The sequence below is a fragment of the Lissotriton helveticus genome, chromosome 5_1 (assembly GCF_964261635.1).
Source record: "Lissotriton helveticus chromosome 5_1, aLisHel1.1, whole genome shotgun sequence".
In the NCBI taxonomy this organism is placed as follows: domain Eukaryota; kingdom Metazoa; phylum Chordata; class Amphibia; order Caudata; family Salamandridae; genus Lissotriton; species Lissotriton helveticus.
In genome coordinates this window covers 1699438625-1699464639 of record NC_136065.1, presented here as the reverse complement: position 1 = coordinate 1699464639, position 26015 = coordinate 1699438625, and the positions used below count along the sequence as shown (strand labels likewise).

The 26015-nt window shown below is 44.3% G+C and overlaps 1 protein-coding gene and 1 long non-coding RNA gene across 2 annotated transcripts in view; one reads left to right on the top strand and one right to left on the bottom strand.

Annotated features, from left to right (window-relative positions):
* LOC144755759 (uncharacterized) overlaps window positions 1–26015 on the bottom strand; it is a 246395-nt gene that overhangs the window by 15277 nt on the left and 205103 nt on the right. The window contains exon 6 of the long non-coding RNA XR_013594965.1: window positions 2426–2581. This is a non-coding gene — a long non-coding RNA (uncharacterized LOC144755759). The remainder of the gene's footprint in view (window positions 1–2425; window positions 2582–26015) is intronic.
* The window catches only part of SLC7A8 (solute carrier family 7 member 8), a 139203-nt gene that overhangs the window by 98762 nt on the left and 14426 nt on the right, over window positions 1–26015 (top strand). The window contains exons 9-10 of the mRNA XM_078644976.1: window positions 410–506; window positions 3191–3340. Coding sequence (XP_078501102.1) covers window positions 410–506; window positions 3191–3340 — 247 coding nt within the window. The remainder of the gene's footprint in view (window positions 1–409; window positions 507–3190; window positions 3341–26015) is intronic.

Below are 26015 nucleotides of genomic sequence, written 5' to 3'. Positions count from 1 at the left end.
GGGTGCTTATAGAGTAGTCACTATTTTACAGTTATAAAGTTTGCTAGTAGCTCAGGAAGACCTTCTTTGAGCAGAAGTAGCTCTCACTACAGAAAAGGTTGAAGACCCCTGATTTGGATGTGAAACGTAAGGTCCAGGGCATCCACAGGTAACCTCATTGGACACTTGTGGTTCTTCCAACCAATGTCTTTTCTCAGAAGTATATTATGTGTGATTGTGCCTGGCTGCAGAGTGTACATCAGGGCAGCACTACCTTTGTGTTCACACAACTATGTAGGGCTGTCCTCAGGCGCGCATTGTTTCTACATGTGTTGTGGTAGATGCATTAGTTCATCCTCTGTTCACACACCTCTTCCTAGGCGTGTGAAATATTGTTCACCTTTGACCTCGCTCTTTTGTTTCTTTATAGATTATTTTTTGCTGGCGCTCGTGAAGGTCACCTGCCCAGCGTCTTGGCCATGATCCACATCAAACGTTGCACCCCCATCCCAGCCTTGCTCTTTACCGTAAGGACGCATGATGCATCTGTCTGCTTAACTCTTTCTTCTCCCCTCTCAACTCTTTACCATGAATCATTTAAGCCAATTACTCACCCACCTTTTGGGTCCTTGTTAATCTACTCATGACTAAAACTCGCTCCACGCAACACCCTATACATCGAACCCTCTCACCCATAACAATCCTCATATGTTTACAACCCCTGTGCATCTCATCTGGCTTTTACTGTTTAGATATCCACACTTTTCATAGCATACTTATCCATTACTTTCCCGCTCCCTGTGCTATCCCCTAAGGCCAGCCATTCACCAATCAACACGTTGCAAACGCCCACCTAGCAGTCAGTTGGTGTCCTCTGGCAATCCCAACCTCGCTTTTCTCACTGTGTGCAAACCAGGAAACCATCCATTAACCCCCATTGATCATAGTGTCCCTCACAGTCCCTCTTTATTTGTGCTCTCTCTGCCCAAGTCCATCCGCGCCAGGATACTCCTGAGTAGTTGTGCGCGTTATAAATCATATATTACATAACATAACAGTTATCTTCTTTGCCATTCGTTTGTATTTGGGGCATTTTCCTCATCTTCATGATCTGCCATTAGCGAGCCGTCCCACCCTAGACTGGTCAAGCCATCACCTTTCCCTAGTTGCACCATCTCCTTCCTTTTTATATTGATCACATCTTCCCTATTCTCTCGTTTTGTTTCCCTTTCCATTGGTTCACCCATCCCAATCCATCTTCCATTGGATGAACAATTTCCTCAATATTTTCTCTGCCTTCTCCTCCATTCTGTAATTGGCTAAAGCATCTCTACAACCAGTCCATTGGGAACGAGAGAGTGAGAGAAAGAAGAAATAATGACAAGAGAGCCAGAGAATGGAATGTGGGAGAGTGTATGAGAGCGAGAAGGAAATGTGAGAGAGATTATGAATGTCAGAGGGGGCTGCACATGAGCATGACAGTAAAGGAATTACTCCAGTTACAGACAAAGTAAATTAAAAGGAAATATGAGAGGGAAAAAGTTCAACCACAACATAGAAAAGGGGAATGAGAGGAAAGGGAACACGTGGGAGAGAGAGAAACACATGAGAGAACCAAGGTGTGAAAGTAAGACAACCCTGCATACCACAGAAAAACGAAAAAGAGAAAATTGGTACATGCAAAAGGTACAAGGGAGCCTATGAGACTGGGAAGGGATCATGTGAGAGGGAGAGATAGGGAAAGGGACAGGTGAGAGATAAGGAAGTGGGAGAGGGGCTAGCGAAGGATAGAGTGACCAGAGAGTGAACAACAGCATGGATGGCAGAGACAAGTGTGCACAGGACAGAGAGAGAAAGAGGGAGAGTTGGATTGAGTGAGAGGTGGGATGAGATGTAGTGAGAAGGAGGTTCAGTACCTGGGAGAGGTGTGGCGCCGCGGCCAGGGCGACTGACGCTGGAATCTGGGGACCACGGTTCGATCCCCGGCTCCGGCGGCAGGTTAGCCCAGCACCATGTGACTCTGGGCAATAGCTCGCTTAATCTTCCCGACGGCCCCCAGCGCCTAGAGACCCTTACGGGTGATTGTGCGCTTTACAAATGTGGACTTTACTTTACTTTTTACTATGTGCCATCGCCAGTGCTCCCAGCTGCACCTCCAGATCACCAACCTGTCGGGCAATGTTGTGCTTTCCTGATAGAACGGTCTGCTGCCGTTTACTTTTCTCCATCACACACAGACTAATACTCTGCACCCATGTCTGCCACCACAGTCATTTAGAAACTTAAGACCAGCCGCCTATTCCACTAACCACTAACGCTTTCAGCATTTTCCACCACAACCTGCACTCCAGCAACCTATGACTAACTACCCACCATCTTATGCAGTCTCAGATTCTGCTCCTGATTTAGCAGAAAGAATGTGTAATCTTTTACAAGTTTTCCTTACCTTACTTACGATGGCCATCATCTATGGACTGCTCTCTAACGTCTGCTTTGTTTATTGATCAGCGTTGTTGTACATTGATTATCCGCTGCATGCATGGCACAGCTACATTCAAGGCAGTAAATTGGGGCTTCCTCAAGAGGGCACGCAAGAGACAAACTACAAGACATAAAATTAGGGATGGTTAGAAAGAGTAAAAGCATAAGCAATGCATATGTATTTAAAGAGACGTAAGGCAAGAGAACCTGTGTGATGCAACACATGAGATGGACAGAACGAAGATGGAACAAAGGTAACGTACCGGAGGAAAAGGGATCCTGTGAGGTGCTGGGAACATTTAGCAAAAAATAAGGGAACCTACTAATAAAAGAGGAGAGAACCTTAGAGATGGAGGAATGCTGAGAAAAGAAGGAAACCCAGGGCGGGAGGTGAAGGGGGATGGGAGGGATAAAATAAACATCATGGAGATAAAATGAGAGCAGTAAGGAAGCCTTTAAGCCTTTTAGGAAACAGAGGAGAACCATATGATTGGAAAAAAGATGAAGGCAAGTAAAAATCTTAATCAAGGAGGGGAAGGAACCATAGGATGAATACAGGGCTGAAAAAAAAGAAGGGATATAAATAAGGGTGAGAAGGAGACGCGAATCATTGGAGAGAAAGATGACAGCTGTTAGCGAAGGTTGATGGGCCAAACACAAATGAATTGTGGATTTGATGCAGCTGTCTCCAGTGCCACTCTCTGTTTACTACCATCTCTTCCCCCTCCAGTGCCTGTCCACCCTGCTGATGCTGGTCACCAGCGACATGTACACCCTCATTAACTACGTGGGCTTCATTAACTACCTGTTCTATGGTGTCACTGTTGCGGGTCAGATCGTTTTACGCTGGAAGAAGCCTGACATGCATCGGCCCATCAAGGTAAGATGGTTGAAACGTAGAGCTTCCTGCCCTAAAGTTATGGCCAGCCTCAACTTTTCACTGCAGACACCACTCAATGGGTTGCCAGCATGCCAGGGAGTGGCTGTGGATCTTCGTCACAACAACTATGTGAAAAAATGTGTGCCAAAAATCAAACATAGGGCAACAAGCAATTTCACCAATAAATATCAATAAAGCATCAAAAATGCAGACAAAAGTGGGTTCGGACAGCCACTCCAGAAATGCAGGAGCTTGTGGGCCTCAGGGGATATCTAGGCTTGGTGAGGTCAGCAGACCACAATTGCATTCAGAAGCATGGGTGGAGCAACTAGGCTGGCCTGAAGTGGAGGCTGGAGGTACCTGTCAGTTGTGGAGGTGGCCAAGTTTGCAGGTAAAGAACGCCTGATCCAGCCCATACCAGTGTAGGTTACACCAGGAGTTTAGGGACTGTTGCAGAGGTTTGGAGTAAGTAGAGGCCCTAGGCCTAGTCAAGCATTTACGTTTGTGGAGGCATGATCTGGCACCTTAGGTATGTGTCAGGCCTTTTAAACAAAAAGATGACCTTGCCACACTGTGTGCTTAAAGCGTAATGCGAGCTTGGAACAACACAGATGCATTTGGCCAAGCCCTATAGTTGAGGTTGTATCATTAGCTGAATAGGATAAGGTAGTCTCTAATCATGTCGACTTTTATTTATCATAGCAGGACACACAAGCAGATAGAGGCATGGGCTGGGATGTAGCATTATGTTGGGGCAGATACAAGACAGTAGGGTAGGCTTTGAATGAAAAACCCTGTCTGGAGCTGCAAGCAGACAATAAAGCTTGTTTCAGGCAGATTTTGCAAAGAATAATGGAAATTATGATTGCCGCTTCCATGTGCACTAGCTGTAGTTTACATGCCAATCAGACCAAAGTGTTACTAACTGGGCACCTGGACATAGACACTGTCACATGAAAAGGTTCCCTGGTGATGAAAGTGAATATCATTGACAGCAAGGAAAAACTCACTGCGGCAGGAACTGTGTTCAGTAAAAGAAACAGAAGCGGCCGATGACCATAACGGGAGTAGACATAGTATGTGGCTGTGCTAATTATGAGGTGGGGGACTTTCTGTAAGGTTGGGTTTAGTTATGGCTTTGCTCTTCAGTCCAAGGTACACTGAGAGACATTGGTCATGAACGCCCTCCAAACCTTCCTGCTATCCTGATCGTTTCATGACAAGCATTTGAAAATGTTAGCCATGCACCAAGGGCCTGTCCGAAATCAAGGTTCTGCTGGTGGAGAAATAAAGTTCATGAACCCTTCTTAGATTACAGTAGTGAGTTAGTTGTATGATCTGGTTTTGGCAAAGAGGTTGTCCTAGAGATAGTGCATGCACTGAGAAGCATTGGTGTCTCTTATTTTCTTATGAGGCAGTTGGTTCTGGGTGTGATGAGTAGTATCACAAGAGAGGGCTAGCGGTGACTATTGAGAGCCTATGTATTTATATTTAAGTTGCACTATTAGACAGCTATTATTGTTGTACATGAGTCACTGGGCTTCAGTTGTATTCTACATCTGAGTGAGAGCCAGTCTAGTTGGGATAAAGTGGGAGGGATGTGTTTTTCCTTTGAGTTCTTGGTTACTGCAATGATTTAGGTCAGCATCCTTAAGTCACTTTTGAGATAAACACAAGGTTCTTGGACTGTGGGTTGACTGTGATCAGTGGGTTTTGCAACATAAAATCTCTTCTACATTCACATGGTGTGCATAATTCGATATCTAGTGGTTAAGTCAGGAACTGTTGTAATACACAACTTTTTCCTATCCCTGGTTTGCAATGAGATAGGCAGAGCCTGAGTATGATGTTGACTGCCCTACATATCCACCATTTTAGATAATTGTTTTATCATTGGGTTTGGAGGTGCACAGAGAGACCTCCTAAAAATGTCACCGAATGTTCGTTGAAGGACCTCGAAAGAACATCAAAGTGGTCGAGAGAGCACCGGGATCAACGCTTGATGCTAAATCGAGGTTTTTCAGGGATATTCTCGGGGTAATTCAACATAGTCTGAGAATTATCATTGGCGAAGGTGGTGTCCTGGTATTCCTTTACGTCATTTTGGATTATGAACATGATCTTAAAATGTTACCAAACTGCCACAGGAAGTTTGCCCTTAACAAGTAACTTCCAGTATGCATTTTCTGCCTTTTAAGGGACCATAAATCTGAGGATTGTTATGCCTGTTCAGGTCCAAGCCCAAGACTTTAGTGCCAAGGTCTTACTCGCCCTTTGCGAGGCTGCAAACATGGCTGGCCTTTCAGAGCTTCAGCGTCAGAAAAGAAGTGCTCCGGGACTGTAGGATCTGGGTTTTTTCAATGGAGTCAACACTGAGGATAGTCCAGGAGAACATCAGAACTATGACCTCAAGGAAGTTCTTCATGAGGTTAATGATTCAGTCCCCAACAATGTAGATCCTCAATATACAGTGCCCCCTAATAAACAAATCATTAGAGCCATCGAAATGCAAGATATCCAGGCCACCAAATAAGCTGAAGCCTTCAAGCAAAAAGCATGGAGACACAAAAGACACAAGCCACAAGCCCTCAATGCCAAAAAAGGATCCAGTTGAAGAAGCTTATGATTCTTCCCATCCTGGCATTGAAAGAAAAAGACACACGTAAGGATCTGCTCAAAGGCATCGGCTCATCTTCTGAGTGTAATTTCACTTGAAAGGGGGAAGAGCGCCACATACCCATAAAAAATAAAAGATAAAAAGGCCCCCAACATCACTGATGTCTAGAAGAAGAGGGCACAGGAGTTCAAGGTTGAATGCCTCATTAAACATAGGGGACAAAACCTTTAGGGGTGAAGAAGCCACCGCAGGACATAGAAACACATAGAGCACATGACAGACTGTAGGAAGTAAAGCTGGAAATGGAGATGGAAGAGGAAGAGTATCAAAACACACGCTGTGAGGCGGAGTGGTCAGGTTTTGAGGCATATGAGGAGGAGGAAACACTGTCGGAGGAAATTGAGACTGGATCTCCATAGACAGAGGTGTACATTGATCCTACAAGATTTTCTCCTCTGGATGACAAAGCCATGGGCCACACACTTGTCAAGAGGGCCTCAGATGCTTTTGGGGTCCAGATGGAAGTAAAGAGGGAAGACTCTTGCTTTCTCATAGAGACCTTAAGTCCTGTCTACAGGCTACCAAGAATTCCCAAGAAAGGAAAATAGGTCCTTAACAAGTCTGCTACATTTAAGATTTCCAGTATAGAAAATGGGTTGTAGCCGTCCTCCCAGGATCCAGAGTACATGCAGTGACATGTAGAACCAGACTCAAAGATCATCTCAACGACTAGGAAGAGGCCATTGTCACCATCCTCTCTGAGGCCACCCTTAGACAAAGACAGTAAGAGGCTGGAAGTGAAGGGTCTTTCACAAAACTCTAGCAGTCGTAGCAACACATTTAAGAAAGAAAGCCATGCATGTGTATCCCCATCTGGACAAACGTCTAGTAAAAGTCAGCACGTGGGTCTGTGCTGTGGTCCTGAGTGAAGTGGAAAGTATTTACCAATCCCACAAACAAAAATAAACCAATGGCTCATAGCTAATTCTGTCAGCCATCTAGTAAGATATGATTGCCCCCTTTGTGAAGAGATGGAGGAGCTCCTCCAATATCTCCCAGAGGATCACAGGGAAAGTGAGCAAGAAATAGTTTCTGAGGGCAGGCAGATATCTAATACCTCTATTCTCTGTGCCCTAGATACAGCAGACACCATCCTGCTACACAGACATGCTGGCTTTATATCTCTGGCTTCAATCTAGAACTTCAGCAGGACCTGTTGAGCATGTATTTTGATGGTCAGCATCTCTTTGGTCCACAAGTGGACTAAACCTTAGAAAGAATAAAAAATGATACAGAAACAGCCTAGGCGATGGGGGAACTTCTTACACCCGCTCCCCACGGCTCCTTTCGTCGCACACCTTACTGTGGAGTCTCCAAGACCACCTCCCCTGAAACCTCAGCTTCCTCTCAGCAAACCCAGGGCCAGCAAGCCTTTCCCTGTGAGTATTATAGAGGTCCTGCAGAGGCAACAATTCTAGAGGCAAGTTCAAGGGTGACTCCCCAAAAGGAGCTACACCACCACTATTGCCAGACTTGCCTGGTCTTCTCCCTGACCACACAACACCAGTCAGTGGCGCCTACAAGGCTTCTTTCCCACATGGCAAACCATCACCTCAGACCATTGGGTGATGGATATTATCCAAAATGGTTATTGTCAGGAGCTCCTACCACTCCTGCCACCATTACATCTCGCAAACCCAGGCTCTCACCAGAACACCAAAGGCTACACATGGAAGCGGTAAAAAGGTCCCTTCCTCAAATAGGCTATAGAACCCGTTGTTTGCTTTGAGCAAGGCACTAGAGTATACTCACTGGACTTCCTGATAAGCAAACAAAATGGGTCCCTCAGGCCTTTTCTGGACCTTAGACCCCTAATTGAACATCCTGCCTGAGTACTTCCATATTTTCACATTTTAGGATGTTTTTCCACTTCCCCAGCAAAGCGACTTCATGGCCGCGCTAGACCTGATGGATCCCTATTTTCACATAACAATACATCACCAGTATCTAGGTTTTTGGTCAGCAGAAAACATAACCAATTCAAGGTGCTACGCTTTGGGGTTACAGCTGTGCTTAGGTGTTGGCTGCACACCTGCGCACCTGCATAAGGGCGTCCACGTCTTCCCAGATCTAGATGACTGGCTGATCAAAAGTGCCACCCGCCAGCAGTGTTGCAAACACCCGCAGGTCAGAATAGACCTTCTTCATCGCTAAGGGTTCACCATCAACGCCACAAAATCCCACCTACCACCACTCCAGATTCAGCCCGACTTTGGGGATATTCTCAACTCGGAGGTATGTGGCGGCCTTTCCTCAACCCAGTTCTGTACAGAACTGTTGCAATGGATGCCTCCCTTACGGGTTGGGGGCACATTTACAACATCTGGCCACCTAGGGTCAGTGGGAACCCAGACATCAGGACGTCCACATCTGCTACCTGGAGCTTCTGACCATTCACCTAGCACTGAAGGCTTTTCTACCACATCTAATAGGCAGGGTTGTTCTTGTCCAGACAGACAACATGGCAGCCATGTACTACCGTATCATCAAAGGGGTAGGGAGGTAGAGAGAAGATCCTTTCAGTCTCCGTAGTTAACTCTTCTAATCAAAAAGGGAAAGGATCACTTGTCCTGCTTAAACCTTGGGTTTCACAAGTCGAGGAACTGATATCTCCCAAATATAACTCTCATACACGTGTAATTTGGATGGTTCTTTTTCAGCGGTATATAGTGGGTACCCGCTATTTTACACGTGCGTGCGTAATCATCGAGTTATTTTTGTATTGTGCACCCTCCACCAGGAGGTTTTGCCTTTGGTTTAAGGCAGTAGTGATCGTGAATAATAGGGGAGGGGTTGTGGTGATGATAAAACTTTAAAAATCCGGACAGCCAGACTAAGACAATTTTAATAGGTCTGGATTCGGACTAGGTTAAACAATTAATGGTGCACTTTTTGAATTGGTAAGGGGTTCAAGTGCATTTCATGTCTAAAAAGAGGTCAACATGTTTCAGCCTTTGGTAGTCAGAGGATCTTAGGCTTTCGTCAGGACCAATAGGGGTGAATAAATAGTGAAAAAGCAAATTTTGTGAGAAGAGAAAAGGTAAATTGACCTGATCCTTCGGAATTCAAGGTTTCATTGTACCTGAATAATGAAAAAACACACACAAACAACCACAAATAGGGAGAAAGGGTGCGGGAAAACACGTATTATATACAGTAGTTCCTTGTAGTTTATCAGGAACTCATGAATGGCAATGCTTTACCTCATACTCATTTCAGGCGTCAACTCTTCCTTTTTCATACTCCGATAGGTAGGGCTAGTACTGTATTTTGGTGCCCATAGTTTTATCATAGTACTTTCTCAGTGCGTGGTTTACGGTGAAAACTAGTAGGTGTGGCTGGTCCGTAGTGGCTTGCATACCTCATACACACCATGCTCACTATCGCATATCACACGTGTGGTTATAAATATAAATAAAAATAAATATAAACATGCTCTTTTCATTGTCAGAAAACGTCTAAGAGTCGTTGTTACGAAGTGCGTGGTGAATGGCTATCATTGTGCCCAATGCGTAGCGCGCGCTAATGCATACCTTGTTTAGGATGAAGAAATACTTCATCGGGGATGAAGGCTTGTCGAGAGAGGTATACTAGGGGAGTATTAAGAACAAGTCGTTACAAGCCGTGGTGTATACTTGCGGTTTGGTTCCCGTGTTGCTGACGGAATGCGCATCGCGTTACCTGTGTCCCTTCTAACTCGGACTCTGCCGCATGTGCTGGCTCTGCCTCTCAATCACCCGGAACTACCAGGAGGTGCGGTTCCGGGTGGAATTTAACACGCGGTTACTGGAAAGGGAAGAGTTACTTCCCGCTTTACTTGTGACTTGTTATTGATATTGGAGGGATGAATAAACACAAGTTGTGGGAAATTTAATTAATTAAATGTGATGTTACACACTAAAATAACTAAATGGTTGAACATGTCCGAATTTCGCCAGATCGGTTCTTTTGTGGATTATCAACCTTCTGGTTGGCCAGAGAGATCCTATTCGATGTCATTTTATAAATTTACCCAAATAGAAACTGGGGGCATTGTGAGGCGCTGCTAACGCGTATTTTTAAGTAAGGGCGTATTTGAAATGAGAGCGGGTCTCATAAGGGGCATGAGTTGGCCAGTGTATTTGGAGGCACTCTTATGACAATGGATGGGTTGGTTTGAAGGAGCCACTAAAGTTTTCACTATAGGTACTGTAATGCAATGGGGCTTAGGTTCATCTGCTGAGGGATAGCCACGGGACAGAATCGTTAAGGCCCTGGGTATCCGTTTTGAGCCTGTGGACCCAGCGCTGCTCCTTTTCGAATAGTATTCTTGTAGCGTTCCTATCTACTGTGTCCAGGCTTTCTAGGATCACCCAGTGCAGGTCACTGGCTGTATGTTGTTTTTCTTTGTAATGGGACGACATCTTTGTCGTGGTTCTTTTGCAGTTCACGTTACTCCTGTGTTCACAGAGTCTCTGTTTCGCTTTTCGGCAGGTCATCCCGATATATCGCATGTCACAGGGACATGTGATCATGTATATGATGTGACTGGTATTGCAATTTGTGTGTTTTCTTAATTTCCATAAGAAGTTTGGAAGTAGTTGCAGTTCTTTTGTAGGTTCTGTGGTTGCACACATTACACAGGTCCCACAAGGGTAGTGTCCAGTAATTGGGGGATTATTCCAGAGCCCTGGTTGTTGTTTTTTCTTTTTAGGAGGTGGTCGTGTGTGGACCAGGAGGTCTTTTATGTTGCTGCTCCTCTTTTTGCAAATCTAGGTTTTGACCAGGTCAGGGTGTTGGATGTTATAATCCTCCAATTTCGGTTGATAATCTTTTTCACCTGGTTAGTAATCGGACTGTATGTAGTGACACAGGTGGTCCTATCGTCAGTCTGTTTTGGGTGACTTTCGAGGAGAGATTCTCTGGGTTGATTTCTTGCTCTTTTGGCACAGGAGTTGATGATTCTTTTGGGATAATCTCTAACTGTCAGTTTTGCACAGAGATCATCTGCTTGCAGTTTGTAGTCTTTTATTGAACTACAATTTCTCCTCAGTCGCAGAAATTGACTGTATGGGAGATTTTCTCTCAAGGGGCGAGGGTGGAAACTTTTGAAGGAAAGTAGGCTGTTTTTAGCGGTAGGTTTGAAGTATGTTCTTGTTTTGAGGGTGTTTCCTTCAGCAAATATAGTTATGTCTAGGAAATCTAGACTATGAGCATGGGATGTGTAGGTAAAGTTGAGACATTCATCTTGAGTGTTCAACCACCTGTGAAAGTCCATAAGAGATTCATTGTCTCCTTCCCAAATTAGCAGGATGTCGTCAATATACCTTTTCCAAAAGAGTATATGACGAATGTAGGGGTTATGTACATTGTGGACGTAAGTCTGTTCGAAGGTACTCACGTAGAGCCCTGCCACACTGGGGGCAAAGACACTCCCCATAGATGTCCCATGTTGCTGGAGATAGAGGGTGTCCTTATATTGAAAAAAGTTTTCCATCAGGGCCATTCTGCAGCACTCCAGTACAAAATGTCTTGGAGTTCGATGGTGCCAATCACTGTTGAACAGAATTGTTTCTAGAGTCTCTAAGGTCTTCTGTTGTGGTAAGCTGGTATAGAGGCTCTCGACGTCTAAACCTACTAAGAGCATGTTGGTCATTGAGTACTCAAAGCCCTCTAACTTGTTGATGAGGTCTCGTGTATCTTTCAAGTAGGTAGGTGTGGTTTGGACCAGTGGTCTTAGATATTGGTCTGCAAATTGAGACAATGGTTCTAAGATGGACTTTATCCCCGAAAAAATTGGTCTTCCCGGGGGGGGCATTTTGTTTTTGTGTGTCTTAGGTAGAGAGTAAAAATAGGGCGTGACTGGTTCTTTTGTTATCAGATAGTCCGCTTCTTTTTTGGATATCCAGTTGTTGCACTCTGCTTCTTCAACCATTAGGGCTATTGTCCTTTGTAGACGCGGTGTTGGGTCAGTCGTGATGATTTGGTAGAATTTCTGGTCTGCTAGTAGGGTCAAGCATTGGTGGTCATATCCTTCAGTTGATAGTAGGACTATGCCACCGCCTTTGTCCGCAGGCTTAATGACTATATCATGATTGTTCTTCAATTCGTTTAAAGCGATGTTCTCAGCTTTAGTTAGGTTCTGGAAAGGTTTTGAGGATTGTTGATTAAGGTCTTCAACTTCCTTCATGATGGCTTGTTCGAAGGTACTGATCTCAATGGGTACCTGTGAGTTGAGTGGGCAGAATGTCGACTTGTTTCTTAAAGATGTATCTCCTTCTTGTGGTTGTTGTTCTCCTTTGAAAAACGCCTTCAATTTAAGGGTGCGACAAAAATTTGCAAGTTCGCACTTTGTTCTGAAAATGTCTGTTTTTGGTGTTGGCACATAGCCCAGTCCTTTATTCAGTACACTTGTTTGATTCTCTGTCAATTCTTGTCCTGAAAGGTTGACTATTAGACTGTCGGGCCTTGGTTCGTGTTGGCTTTGGTGACACTTCTGGTTTGAACCTGTCGTGTCTGATCGGACCAGGTTATTCCTTTCTGCCTGGACCTTCGGTTGTTCTGGCCATTCCCTAAAAAAGGACGGCTTTGTTGATAATTTTGGACACCTTGTGGGGGCATTTGATGGTTCATAGGTATCGGAAAATATGGGTTTGGCCACCCTTGGAACTGGGGGTTGAATGGGTGGAATGGTATCCCTTGTCCACTATTGTGGTAGAAAGGGGGGCGCCATTGGTTGCTGCGACCTCTTTGTTGTCCTCTTTTATTCCTAAAGTTGCCACGGCCTCGTGGTGTAGTATCATCCCCACTCTGGTTTGAACTGTTGTCTGATGACATACTGTTTGTGTCTGAGTTGTCATTTGATTTGTAGTCTTTGCTACTGTAAGGGTGAATACGTTCTAGGGAGAACCTCTTTAATTCTTTTGCAAGTTTCTGCAGTTTTGTCTGGGTTAGATATTCTTGGGTGTCTTTCATTTCTTTGTTTATCTCGTCAAGGCGAGTTTTGTAGATGGTGATGTTTATTGTATTGTTCATTTTTGTCTCCAGAATTTCGATCTTGATTGCGAGTTCATCCGTGAGTCTCGTTGCGGTTTTAATTATAAGCACTAAATAGTCTCTGGTACACTTCCAAGATATGGAGGACCAATCTTTTCTGAACGCAAGATCTTTCAAAAAAATGCGTGGTGCATTCGTCACCCAAAGGCCTTTGGGTGCTGCGTTGACCCGGAGATACTCGGTCATGATTATGCCATGTACTGCTGTTCGTACCTGTTCTTTCTTGACCTCTGTTAATTCGTCCCATTCTGCTGTCGAAGATAGAGTCTGGTTGAGGTCACCTTCCATGAGTAGAGGCGGTCTTGCCAAGATTTCATCGATGTCCTCAGTTGTATAACTGAGACCAAAGCTTCCTGCCATTATAGCAAGTTTTTTGTGGCAGTATGATATCACAGGTTTTTAATGCCTGTGAGATATGTCTCCCACAGCTGTGCGCTGCTTAATCTGTATCATCAAAGGGGTAGGGAGGTAGAGAGAAGATCCTTTCAGTCTCCGTAGTTAACTCTTCTAATCAAAAAGGGAAAGGATCACTTGTCCTGCTTAAACCTTGGGTTTCACAAGTCGAGGAACTGATATCTCCCAAATATAACTCTCATACACGTGTAATTTGGATGGTTCTTTTTCAGCGGTATATAGTGGGTACCCGCTATTTTACACGTGCGTGCGTAATCATCGAGTTATTTTTGTATTGTGCACCCTCCACCAGGAGGTTTTGCCTTTGGTTTAAGGCAGTAGTGATCGTGAATAATAGGGGAGGGGTTGTGGTGATGATAAAACTTAAAAAATCCGGACAGCCAGACTAAGACAATTTTAATAGGTCTGGATTCGGACTAGGTTAAAAAATTAATGGTGCACTTTTTGAATTGGTAAGGGGTTCAAGTGCATTTCATGTCTAAAAAGAGGTCAACATGTTTCAGCCTTTGGTAGTCAGAGGATCTTAGGCTTTCGTCAGGACCAATAGGGGTGAATAAATAGTGAAAAAGCAAATTTTGTGAGAAGAGAAAAGGTAAATTGACCTGATCCTTCGGAATTCAAGGTTTCATTGTACCTGAATAATGAAAAAACACACACAAACAACAACAAATAGGGAGAAAGGGTGCGGGAAAACACGTATTATATACAGTAGTTCCTTGTAGTTTATCAGGAACTCATGAATGGCAATGCTTTACCTCATACTCATTTCAGGCGTCAAATCTTCCTTTTTCATACTCCGATAGGTAGGGCTAGTACTGTATTTTGGTGCTCATAGTTTTATCATAGTACTTTCTCAGTGCGTGGTTTACGGTGAAAACTAGTAGGTGTGGCTGGTCCGTAGTGGCTTGCATACCTCATACACACCATGCTCACTATCGCATATCACACGTGTGGTTATAAATATAAATAAAAATAAATATAAACATGCTCTTTTCATTGTCAGAAAACGTCTAAGAGTCGTTGTTACGAAGTGCGTGGTGAATGGCTATCATTGTGCCCAATGCGTAGCGCGCGCTAATGCATACCTTGTTTAGGATGAAGAAATACTTCATCGGGGATGAAGGCTTGTCGAGAGAGGTATACTAGGGGAGTATTAAGAACAAGTCGTTACAAGCCGTGGTGTATACTTGCGGTTTGGTTCCCGTGTTGCTGACGGAATGCGCATCGCGTTACCTGTGTCCCTTCTAACTCGGACTCTGCCGCATGTGCTGGCTCTGCCTCTCAATCACCCGGAACTACCAGGAGGTGCGGTTCCGGGTGGAATTTAACACGCGGTTACTGGAAAGGGAAGAGTTACTTCCCGCTTTACTTGTGACTTGTTATTGATATTGGAGGGATGAATAAACACAAGTTGTGGGAAATTTAATTAATTAAATGTGATGTTACACACTAAAATAACTAAATGGTTGAACATGTCCGAATTTCGCCAGATCGGTTCTTTTGTGGATTATCAACCTTCTGGTTGGCCAGAGAGATCCTATTCGATGTCATTTTATAAATTTACCCAAATAGAAACTGGGGGCATTGTGAGGCGCTGCTAACGCGTATTTTTAAGTAAGGGCGTATTTGAAATGAGAGCGGGTCTCATAAGGGGCATGAGTTGGCCAGTGTATTTGGAGGCACTCTTATGACAATGGATGGGTTGGTTTGAAGGAGCCACTAAAGTTTTCACTATAGGTACTGTAATGCAATGGGGCTTAGGTTCATCTGCTGAGGGATAGCCACGGGACAGAATCAGTAAGGCCCTGGGTATCCGTTTTGAGCCTGTGGACCCAGCGCTGCTCCTTTTCGAATAGTATTCTTGTAGCGTTCCTATCTACTGTGTCCAGGCTTTCTAGGATCACCCAGTGCAGGTCACTGGCTGTATGTTGTTTTTCTTTGTAATGGGACGACATCTTTGTCGTGGTTCTTTTGCAGTTCACGTTACTCCTGTGTTCACAGAGTCTCTGTTTCGCTTTTCGGCAGGTCATCCCGATATATCGCATGTCACAGGAACATGTGATCATGTATATGATGTGACTGGTATTGCAATTTGTGTGTTTTCTTAATTTCCATAAGAAGTTTGGAAGTAGTTGCAGTTCTTTTGTAGGTTCTGTGGTTGCACACATTACACAGGTCCCACAAGGGTAGTGTCCAGTAATTGGGGGATTATTCCAGAGCCCTGGTTGTTGTTTTTTCTTTTTAGGAGGTGGTCGTGTGTGGACCAGGAGGTCTTTTATGTTGCTGCTCCTCTTATTTGCAAATCTAGGTTTTGACCAGGTCAGGGTGTTGGATGTTATAATCCTCCAATTTCGGTTGATAATCTTTTTCACCTGGTTAGTAATCGGACTGTATGTAGTGACACAGGTGGTCCTATCGTCAGTCTGTTTTGGGTGACTTTCGAGGAGAGATTCTCTGGGTTGATTTCTTGCTCTTTTGGCACAGGAGTTGATGATTCTTTTGGGATAATCTCTAACTGTCAGTTTTGCACAGAGATCATCTGCTTGCAGTTTGTAGTCTTTTATTGAACTACAATTTCTCCTCAGTCGCAGAAATTGACTGTATGGGAGATTTTCTCTCAAGGGGCGAGGGTGGAAACTTTTGAAGGAAAGTAGGCTGTTTTTAGCGGTAGGTTTGAAGTATGTTCTTGTTTTGAGGGTGTTTCCTTCAGCAAATATAGTTATGTCTAGGAAATCTAGACTATGAGCATGGGATGTGTAGGTAAAGTTGAGACATTCATCTTGAGTGTTCAACCACCTGTGAAAGTCCATAAGAGATTCATTGTCTCCTTCCCAAATTAGCAGGATGTCGTCAATATACCTTTTCCAAAAGAGTATATGACGAATGTAGGGGTTATGTACATTGTGGACGTAAGTCTGTTCGAAGGTACTCACGTAGAGCCCTGCCACACTGGGGGCAAAGACACTCCCCATAGATGTCCCATGTTGCTGGAGATAGAGGGTGTCCTTATATTGAAAAAAGTTTTCCATCAGGGCCATTCTGCAGCACTCCAGTACAAAATGTCTTGGAGTTCGATGGTGCCAATCACTGTTGAACAGAATTGTTTCTAGAGTCTCTAAGGTCTTCTGTTGTGGTAAGCTGGTATAGAGGCTCTCGACGTCTAAACCTACTAAGAGCATGTTGGTCATTGAGTACTCAAAGCCCTCTAACTTGTTGATGAGGTCTCGTGTATCTTTCAAGTAGGTAGGTGTGGTTTGGACCAGTGGTCTTAGATATTGGTCTGCAAATAGAATCATCAACTCCTGTGCCAAAAGAGCAAGAAATCAACCCAGAGAATCTCTCCTCGAAAGTCACCCAAAACAGACTGACGATAGGACCACCTGTGTCACTACATACAGTCCGATTACTAACCAGGTGAAAAAGATTATCAACCGAAATTGGAGGATTATAACATCCAACACCCTGACCTGGTCAAAACCTAGATTTGCAAATAAGAGGAGCAGCAACATAAAAGACCTCCTGGTCCACACACGACCACCTCCTAAAAAGAAAAAACAACAACCAGGGCTCTGGAATAATCCCCCAATTACTGGACACTACCCTTGTGGGACCTGTGTAATGTGTGCAACCACAGAACCTACAAAAGAACTGCAACTACTTCCAAACTTCTTATGGAAATTAAGAAAACACACAAATTGCAATACCAGTCACATCATATACATGATCACATGTCCCTGTGACATGCGATATATCGGGAGAACCTGCCGAAAAGCGAAACAGAGACTCTGTGAACACAGGAGTAACGTGAACTGCAAAAGAACCACGACAAAGATGTCGTCCCATTACAAAGAAAAACAACATACAGCCAGTGACCTGCACTGGGTGATCCTAGAAAGCCTGGACACAGTAGATAGGAACGCTACAAGAATACTATTCGAAAAGGAGCAGCGCTGGGTCCACAGGCTCAAAACGGATACCCAGGGCCTTAACGATTCTGTCCCGTGGCTATCCCTCAGCAGATGAACCTAAGCCCCATTGCATTACAGTACCTATAGTGAAAACTTTAGTGGCTCCTTCAAACCAACCCATCCATTGTCATAAGAGTGCCTCCAAATACACTGGCCAACTCATGCCCCTTATGAGACCCGCTCTCATTTCAAATACGCCCTTACTTAAAAATACGCGTTAGCAGCGCCTCACAATGCCCCCAGTTTCTATTTGGGTAAATTTATAAAATGACATCGAATAGGATCTCTCTGGCCAACCAGAAGGTTGATAATCCACAAAAGAACCGATCTGGCGAAATTCGGACATGTTCAACCATTTAGTTATTTTAGTGTGTAACATCACATTTAATTAATTAAATTTCCCACAACTTGTGTTTATTCATCCCTCCAATATCAATAACAAGTCACAAGTAAAGCGGGAAGTAACTCTTCCCTTTCCAGTAACCGCGTGTTAAATTCCACCCGGAACCGCACCTCCTGGTAGTTCCGGGTGATTGAGAGGCAGAGCCAGCACATGCGGCAGAGTCCGAGTTAGAAGGGACACAGGTAACGCGATGCGCATTCCGTCAGCAACACGGGAACCAAACCGCAAGTATACACCACGGCTTGTAACGACTTGTTCTTAATACTCCCCTAGTATACCTCTCTCGACAAGCCTTCATCCCCGATGAAGTATTTCTTCATCCTAAACAAGGTATGCATTAGCGCGCGCTACGCATTGGGCACAATGATAGCCATTCACCACGCACTACGTAACAACGACTCTTAGACGTTTTCTGACAATGAAAAGAGCATGTTTATATTTATTTTTATTTATATTTATAACCACACGTGTGATATGCGATAGTGAGCATGGTGTGTATGAGGTATGCAAGCCACTACGGACCAGCCACACCTACTAGTTTTCACCGTAAACCACGCACTGAGAAAGTACTATGATAAAACTATGGGCACCAAAATACAGTACTAGCCCTACCTATCGGAGTATGAAAAAGGAAGAGTTGACGCCTGAAATGAGTATGAGGTAAAGCATTGCCATTCATGAGTTCCTGATAAACTACAAGGAACTACTGTATATAATACGTGTTTTCCCGCACCCTTTCTCCCTATTTGTTGTTGTTTGTGTGTGTTTTTTCATTATTCAGGTACAATGAAACCTTGAATTCCGAAGGATCAGGTCAATTTACCTTTTCTCTTCTCACAAAATTTGCTTTTTCACTATTTATTCACCCCTATTGGTCCTGACGAAAGCCTAAGATCCTCTGACTACCAAAGGCTGAAACATGTTGACCTCTTTTTAGACATGAAATGCACTTGAACCCCTTACCAATTCAAAAAGTGCACCATTAATTTTTTAACCTAGTCCGAATCCAGACCTATTAAAATTGTCTTAGTCTGGCTGTCCGGATTTTTTAAGTTTTATCATCACCACAACCCCTCCCCTATTATTCACGATCACTACTGCCTTAAACCAAAGGCAAAACCTCCTGGTGGAGGGTGCACAATACAAAAATAACTCGATGATTACGCACGCACGTGTAAAATAGCGGGTACCCACTATATACCGCTGAAAAAGAACCATCCAAATTACACGTGTATGAGAGTTATATTTGGGAGATATCAGTTCCTCGACTTGTGAAACCCAAGGTTTAAGCAGGACAAGTGATCCTTTCCCTTTTTGATTAGAAGAGTTAACTACGGAGACTGAAAGGATCTTCTCTCTACCTCCCTACCCCTTTGATGATACAGATTAAGCAGCGCACAGCTGTGGGAGACATATCTCACAGGCATTAAAAACCTGTGATATCATACTGCCACAAAAAACTTGCTATAATGGCAGGAAGCTTTGGTCTCAGTTATACAACTGAGGACATCGATGAAATCTTGGCAAGACCGCCTCTACTCATGGAAGGTGACCTCAACCAGACTCTATCTTCGACAGCAGAATGGGACGAATTAACAGAGGTCAAGAAAGAACAGGTACGAACAGCAGTACATGGCATAATCATGACCGAGTATCTCCGGGTCAACGCAGCACCCAAAGGCCTTTGGGTGACGAATGCACCACGCATTTTTTTGAAAGATCTTGCGTTCAGAAAAGATTGGTCCTCCATATCTTGGAAGTGTACCAGAGACTATTTAGTGCTTATAATTAAAACCGCAACGAGACTCACGGATGAACTCGCAATCAAGATCGAAATTCTGGAGACAAAAATGAACAATACAATAAACATCACCATCTACAAAACTCGCCTTGACGAGATAAACAAAGAAATGAAAGACACCCAAGAATATCTAACCCAGACAAAACTGCAGAAACTTGCAAAAGAATTAAAGAGGTTCTCCCTAGAACGTATTCACCCTTACAGTAGCAAAGACTACAAATCAAATGACAACTCAGACACAAACAGTATGTCATCAGACAACAGTTCAAACCAGAGTGGGGATGATACTACACCACGAGGCCGTGGCAACTTTAGGAATAAAAGAGGACAACAAAGAGGTCGCAGCAACCAATGGCGCCCCCCTTTCTACCACAATAGTGGACAAGGGATACCATTCCACCCATTCAACCCCCAGTTCCAAGGGTGGCCAAACCCATATTTTCCGATACCTATGAACCATCAAATGCCCCCACAAGGTGTCCAAAATTATCAACAAAGCCGTCCTTTTTTAGGGAATGGCCAGAACAACCGAAGGTCCAGGCAGAAAGGAATAACCTGGTCCGATCAGACACGACAGGTTCAAACCAGAAGTGTCACCAAAGCCAACACGAACCAAGGCCCGACAGTCTAATAGTCAACCTTTCAGGACAAGAATTGACAGAGAATCAAACAAGTGTACTGAATAAAGGACTGGGCTATGTGCCAACACCAAAAACAGACATTTTCAGAACAAAGTGCGAACTTGCAAATTTTTGTCGCACCCTTAAATTGAAGGCGTTTTTCAAAGGAGAACAACAACCTCAAGAAGGAGATACATCTTTAAGAAACAAGTCGACATTCTGCCCACTCAACTCACAGGTACCCATTGAGATCAGTACCTTCGAACAAGCCATCATGAAGGAAGTTGAAGACCTTAATCAACAATCCTCAAAACCTTTCCAGAACCTAACTAAAGCTGAGAACATCGCTTTAAACGAATTGAAGAACAATCATGATATAGTCATTAAGCCTGCGGACAAAGGCGGTGGCATAGTCCTACTATCAACTGAAGGATATGACCACCAATGCTTGACCCTACTAGCAGACCAGAAATTCTACCAAATCATCACGACTGACCCAACACCGCGTCTACAAAGGACAATAGCCCTAATGGTTGAAGAAGCAGAGTGCAACAACTGGATATCCAAAAAAGAAGCGGACTATCTGATAACAAAAGAACCAGTCACGCCCTATTTTTACTCTCTACCTAAGACACACAAAAACAAAATGCCCCCCCCGGGAAGACCAATTGTTTCGGGGATAAAGTCCATCTTAGAACCATTGTCTCAATTTGCAGACCAATATCTAAGACCACTGGTCCAAACCACACCTACCTACTTGAAAGATACACGAGCCCTCATCAACAAGTTAGAGGGCTTTGAGTACTCAATGACCAACATGCTCTTAGTAGGTTTAGACGTCGAGAGCCTCTATACCAGCTTACCACAACAGAAGACCTTAGAGACTCTAGAAACAATTCTGTTCAACAGTGATTGGCACCATCGAACTCCAAGACATTTTGTACTGGAGTGCTGCAGAATGGCCCTGATGGAAAACTTTTTTCAATATAAGGACACCCTCTATCTCCAGCAACATGGGACATCTATGGGGAGTGTCTTTGCCCCCAGTGTGGCAGGGCTCTACGTGAGTACCTTCGAACAGACTTACGTCCACAATGTACATAACCCCTACATTCGTCATATACTCTTTTGGAAAAGGTATATTGACGACATCCTGCTAATTTGGGAAGGAGACAATGAATCTCTTATGGACTTTCACAGGTGGTTGAACACTCAAGATGAATGTCTCAACTTTACCTACACATCCCATGCTCATAGTCTAGATTTCCTAGACATAACTATATTTGCTGAAGGAAACACCCTCAAAACAAGAACATACTTCAAACCTACCGCTAAAAACAGCCTACTTTCCTTCAAAAGTTTCCACCCTCGCCCCTTGAGAGAAAATCTCCCATACAGTCAATTTCTGCGACTGAGGAGAAATTGTAGTTCAATAAAAGACTACAAACTGCAAGCAGATGATCTCTGTGCAAAACTGACGGTTAGAGATTATCCCAAAAGAATCATCAACTCCTGTGCCAAAAGAGCAAGAAATCAACCCAGAGAATCTCTCCTCGAAAGTCACCCAAAACAGACTGACGATAGGACCACCTGTGTCACTACATACAGTCCGATTACTAACCAGGTGAAAAAGATTATCAACCGAAATTGGAGGATTATAACATCCAACACCCTGACCTGGTCAAAACCTAGATTTGCAAATAAGAGGAGCAGCAACATAAAAGACCTCCTGGTCCACACACGACCACCTCCTAAAAAGAAAAAACAACAACCAGGGCTCTGGAATAATCCCCCAATTACTGGACACTACCCTTGTGGGACCTGTGTAATGTGTGCAACCACAGAACCTACAAAAGAACTGCAACTACTTCCAAACTTCTTATGGAAATTAAGAAAACACACAAATTGCAATACCAGTCACATCATATACATGATCACATGTCCCTGTGACATGCGATATATCGGGATGACCTGCCGAAAAGCGAAACAGAGACTCTGTGAACACAGGAGTAACGTGAACTGCAAAAGAACCACGACAAAGATGTCGTCCCATTACAAAGAAAAACAACATACAGCCAGTGACCTGCACTGGGTGATCCTAGAAAGCCTGGACACAGTAGATAGGAACGCTACAAGAATACTATTCGAAAAGGAGCAGCGCTGGGTCCACAGGCTCAAAACGGATACCCAGGGCCTTAACGATTCTGTCCCGTGGCTATCCCTCAGCAGATGAACCTAAGCCCCATTGCATTACAGTACCTATAGTGAAAACTTTAGTGGCTCCTTCAAACCAACCCATCCATTGTCATAAGAGTGCCTCCAAATACACTGGCCAACTCATGCCCCTTATGAGACCCGCTCTCATTTCAAATACGCCCTTACTTAAAAATACGCGTTAGCAGCGCCTCACAATGCCCCCAGTTTCTATTTGGGTAAATTTATAAAATGACATCGAATAGGATCTCTCTGGCCAACCAGAAGGTTGATAATCCACAAAAGAACCGATCTGGCGAAATTCGGACATGTTCAACCATTTAGTTATTTTAGTGTGTAACATCACATTTAATTAATTAAATTTCCCACAACTTGTGTTTATTCATCCCTCCAATATCAATAACAAGTCACAAGTAAAGCGGGAAGTAACTCTTCCCTTTCCAGTAACCGCGTGTTAAATTCCACCCGGAACCGCACCTCCTGGTAGTTCCGGGTGATTGAGAGGCAGAGCCAGCACATGCGGCAGAGTCCGAGTTAAAAGGGACACAGGTAACGCGATGCGCATTCCGTCAGCAACACGGGAACCAAACCGCAAGTATACACCACGGCTTGTACCGACTTGTTCTTAATACTCCCCTAGTATACCTCTCTCGACAAGCCTTCATCCCCGATGAAGTATTTCTTCATCCTAAACAAGGTATGCATTAGCGCGCGCTACGCATTGGGCACAATGATAGCCATTCACCACGCACTTCGTAACAACGACTCTTAGACGTTTTCTGACAATGAAAAGAGCATGTTTATATTTATTTTTATTTATATTTATAACCACACGTGTGATATGCGATAGTGAGCATGGTGTGTATGAGGTATGCAAGCCACTACGGACCAGCCACACCTACTAGTTTTCACCGTAAACCACGCACTGAGAAAGTACTATGATAAAACTATGGGCACCAAAATACAGTACTAGCCCTACCTATCGGAGTATGAAAAAGGAAGAGTTGACGCCTGAAATGAGTATGAGGTAAAGCATTGCCATTCATGAGTTCCTGATAAACTACAAGGAACTACTGTATATAATACGTGTTTTCCCGCACCCTTTCTCCCTATTTGTTGTTGTTTGTGTGTGTTTTTTCATTATTCAGGTACAATGAAGCCTTGAATTCCGAAGGATCAGGTCAATTTACCTTTTCTCTTCTCACAAAATTTGCTTTTTCACTATTTATTCACCCCTATTGGTCCTGACGAAAGCCTAAGATCCTCTGACTACCAAAGGCTGAAACATGTTGACCTCTTTTTAGACATGAAATGCACTTGAACCCCTTACCAATTCAAAAAGTGCACCATTAATTTTTTAACCTAGTCCGAATCCAGACCTATTAAAATTGTCTCAGTCTGGCTGTCCGGATTTTTTAAGTTTTATCATCACCACAACCCCTCCTCTATTATTCACGATCACTACTGCCTTAAACCAAAGGCAAAACCTCCTGGTGGAGGGTGCACAATACAAAAATAACTCGATGATTACGCACGCACGTGTAAAATAGCGGGTACCCACTATATACCGCTGAAAAAGAACCATCCAAATTACACGTGTATGAGAGTTATATTTGGGAGATATCAGTTCCTCGACTTGTGAAACCCAAGATTTAAGCAGGACAAGTGATCCTTTCCCTTTTTGATTAGAAGAGCCATGTACTACCTTCAGAAACAGGGAGGGACACACTCTCCATAACTCTCTCAGCTGTCCCAGAGCATTTGGAATTAGGAGCCATGCCACAAAATTAATTTCCTAGCAGAGTACCTTTTGGGGATGGGCAACGATTTTGCCGACTGCCTCAGCAGGATGTGGCAACAAATCAACGAGTGGGCACTGCACCCTCAGGTCCTCCTCCACTACTTTCACACATAGGTTTTCCTTCAGATAGACCTGTTCACATCAGGAGAAAACACCTACCACCTATGCCTGCTATGCAGCCAAGTGGAAAAGATTTGTTTGCTATTCTCACTCATAAGATATTGACTCTTTTGAAGCCACTGTGCAGGACCTTGTCTGCTACTTACTCCACGTACATGTTTCTGGTCTAGCCTTCACCTCTATACAATTGCACCTGGCCGCTGTTGCTATCTCTGTCTTCAGAATAGCAGTCATTAAAGCTTTCATGGAGTGGCTCAAAAGGGTTATTCCTCCCTGGGTACCATCAAAACCCTCATGGAATCTCAATGTTGTATTCACTCGGCTCATGGGTCCTCCATTTGAGCCCCTCCACTCCTGCCCCCTTCAGTTCCTCTCAATTTCTAGATGCTATGACCTCACTTAGGTGTGTCAGTGAGCTTCGGGCATTTACCCTGGAAACGCTTTCTTCCAGCGTTGTCTTCCGCACCAATCCCACATTCCTTCCTGTGGTCTCTCGTTTCCACCATAACATTGTGTTCGAGGCATATGGGCTGCAGATGGTACATTTATGAATAGATCGCCATCTGGTGTTGGGCTCGGATGATTGCACTTTGTTTTTCTTTTGGAGAAGTCTTTGTCGTCATAGATGACTCCTCCTCTTGGTGTTAGTGCGCATGGGCATCGGCTCCATCCTTAGATTGTTTTTTTCCGCCATCGGGTTCGGATGAGGATCGAAGCGCTCCGGACCGACTTCAACAAAGAAGGTTATAACCGGCGCGTACTCCTTTCCAAATCGACGGTATAGTTATCGAACGCGACTTTACTCCATACCGACGCGGTTCGAAGGACGACGACTACGAGAAACTCGACGTAGTCCAGCCCGGGGTCCATGGAAAGGACTCCATTCAAAAAATGTCCAACGTGTGGTGCTAAGTTCCCACACAAGGACCTACACGAGGTGTGCAACCTCTGCTTGTCCCCTGAACACGAATCCAGGGACTGTGAGGCCTGTGCAGCGTTCTCTTCAAAGTCGACGATTAGAAACCGTCGAGCCCGAAGACACGAGGTATCGAGAATGCAGTCACAAGCAATCCCGGAGCTGTTCGAGGACCAGCACCCAGAAGAGGAGGAAGAAGAGGCCGACGAGGCGGGGTCTGAAGCGGACGAGTCCGACGTCGAGGAAATCGACGTCCAACAAACCGTGAGTGACGACGTCCCTTTACCAAAGAACAGACCCCGCACGGTGTCGACCCCGCCCTCGAGCCCGGTCAGACAACCGAAAAAAGTTTCCAACGCCCCGCCTTCGAGCCCGGCAACGAAACAGAAACCGAAACACTCGGTCTCCCATCATAGTGGTTCCGGTTCCGATAAACGGACCACATCGACACCGAAGCACCAAGTCAAGGAAAGCTCGAAGTCGAAGCAGTCCATGTCGACACCGAAGCACGCTTCGGCGTCGAAAACACCCTCGACACCGGGGACATCTTCGATACCGAAGAAATCGGATCCGAACAAAATCTCGGCACCGAAAATACAAATGGACATTCAAAAGAAAAAACACCTTTCGGAACCGAAAACTGCGGTACCGACACAGGAACACGGGACGGATCCTAAACAAAAGACTTTGTTTATTGACCCAAAGA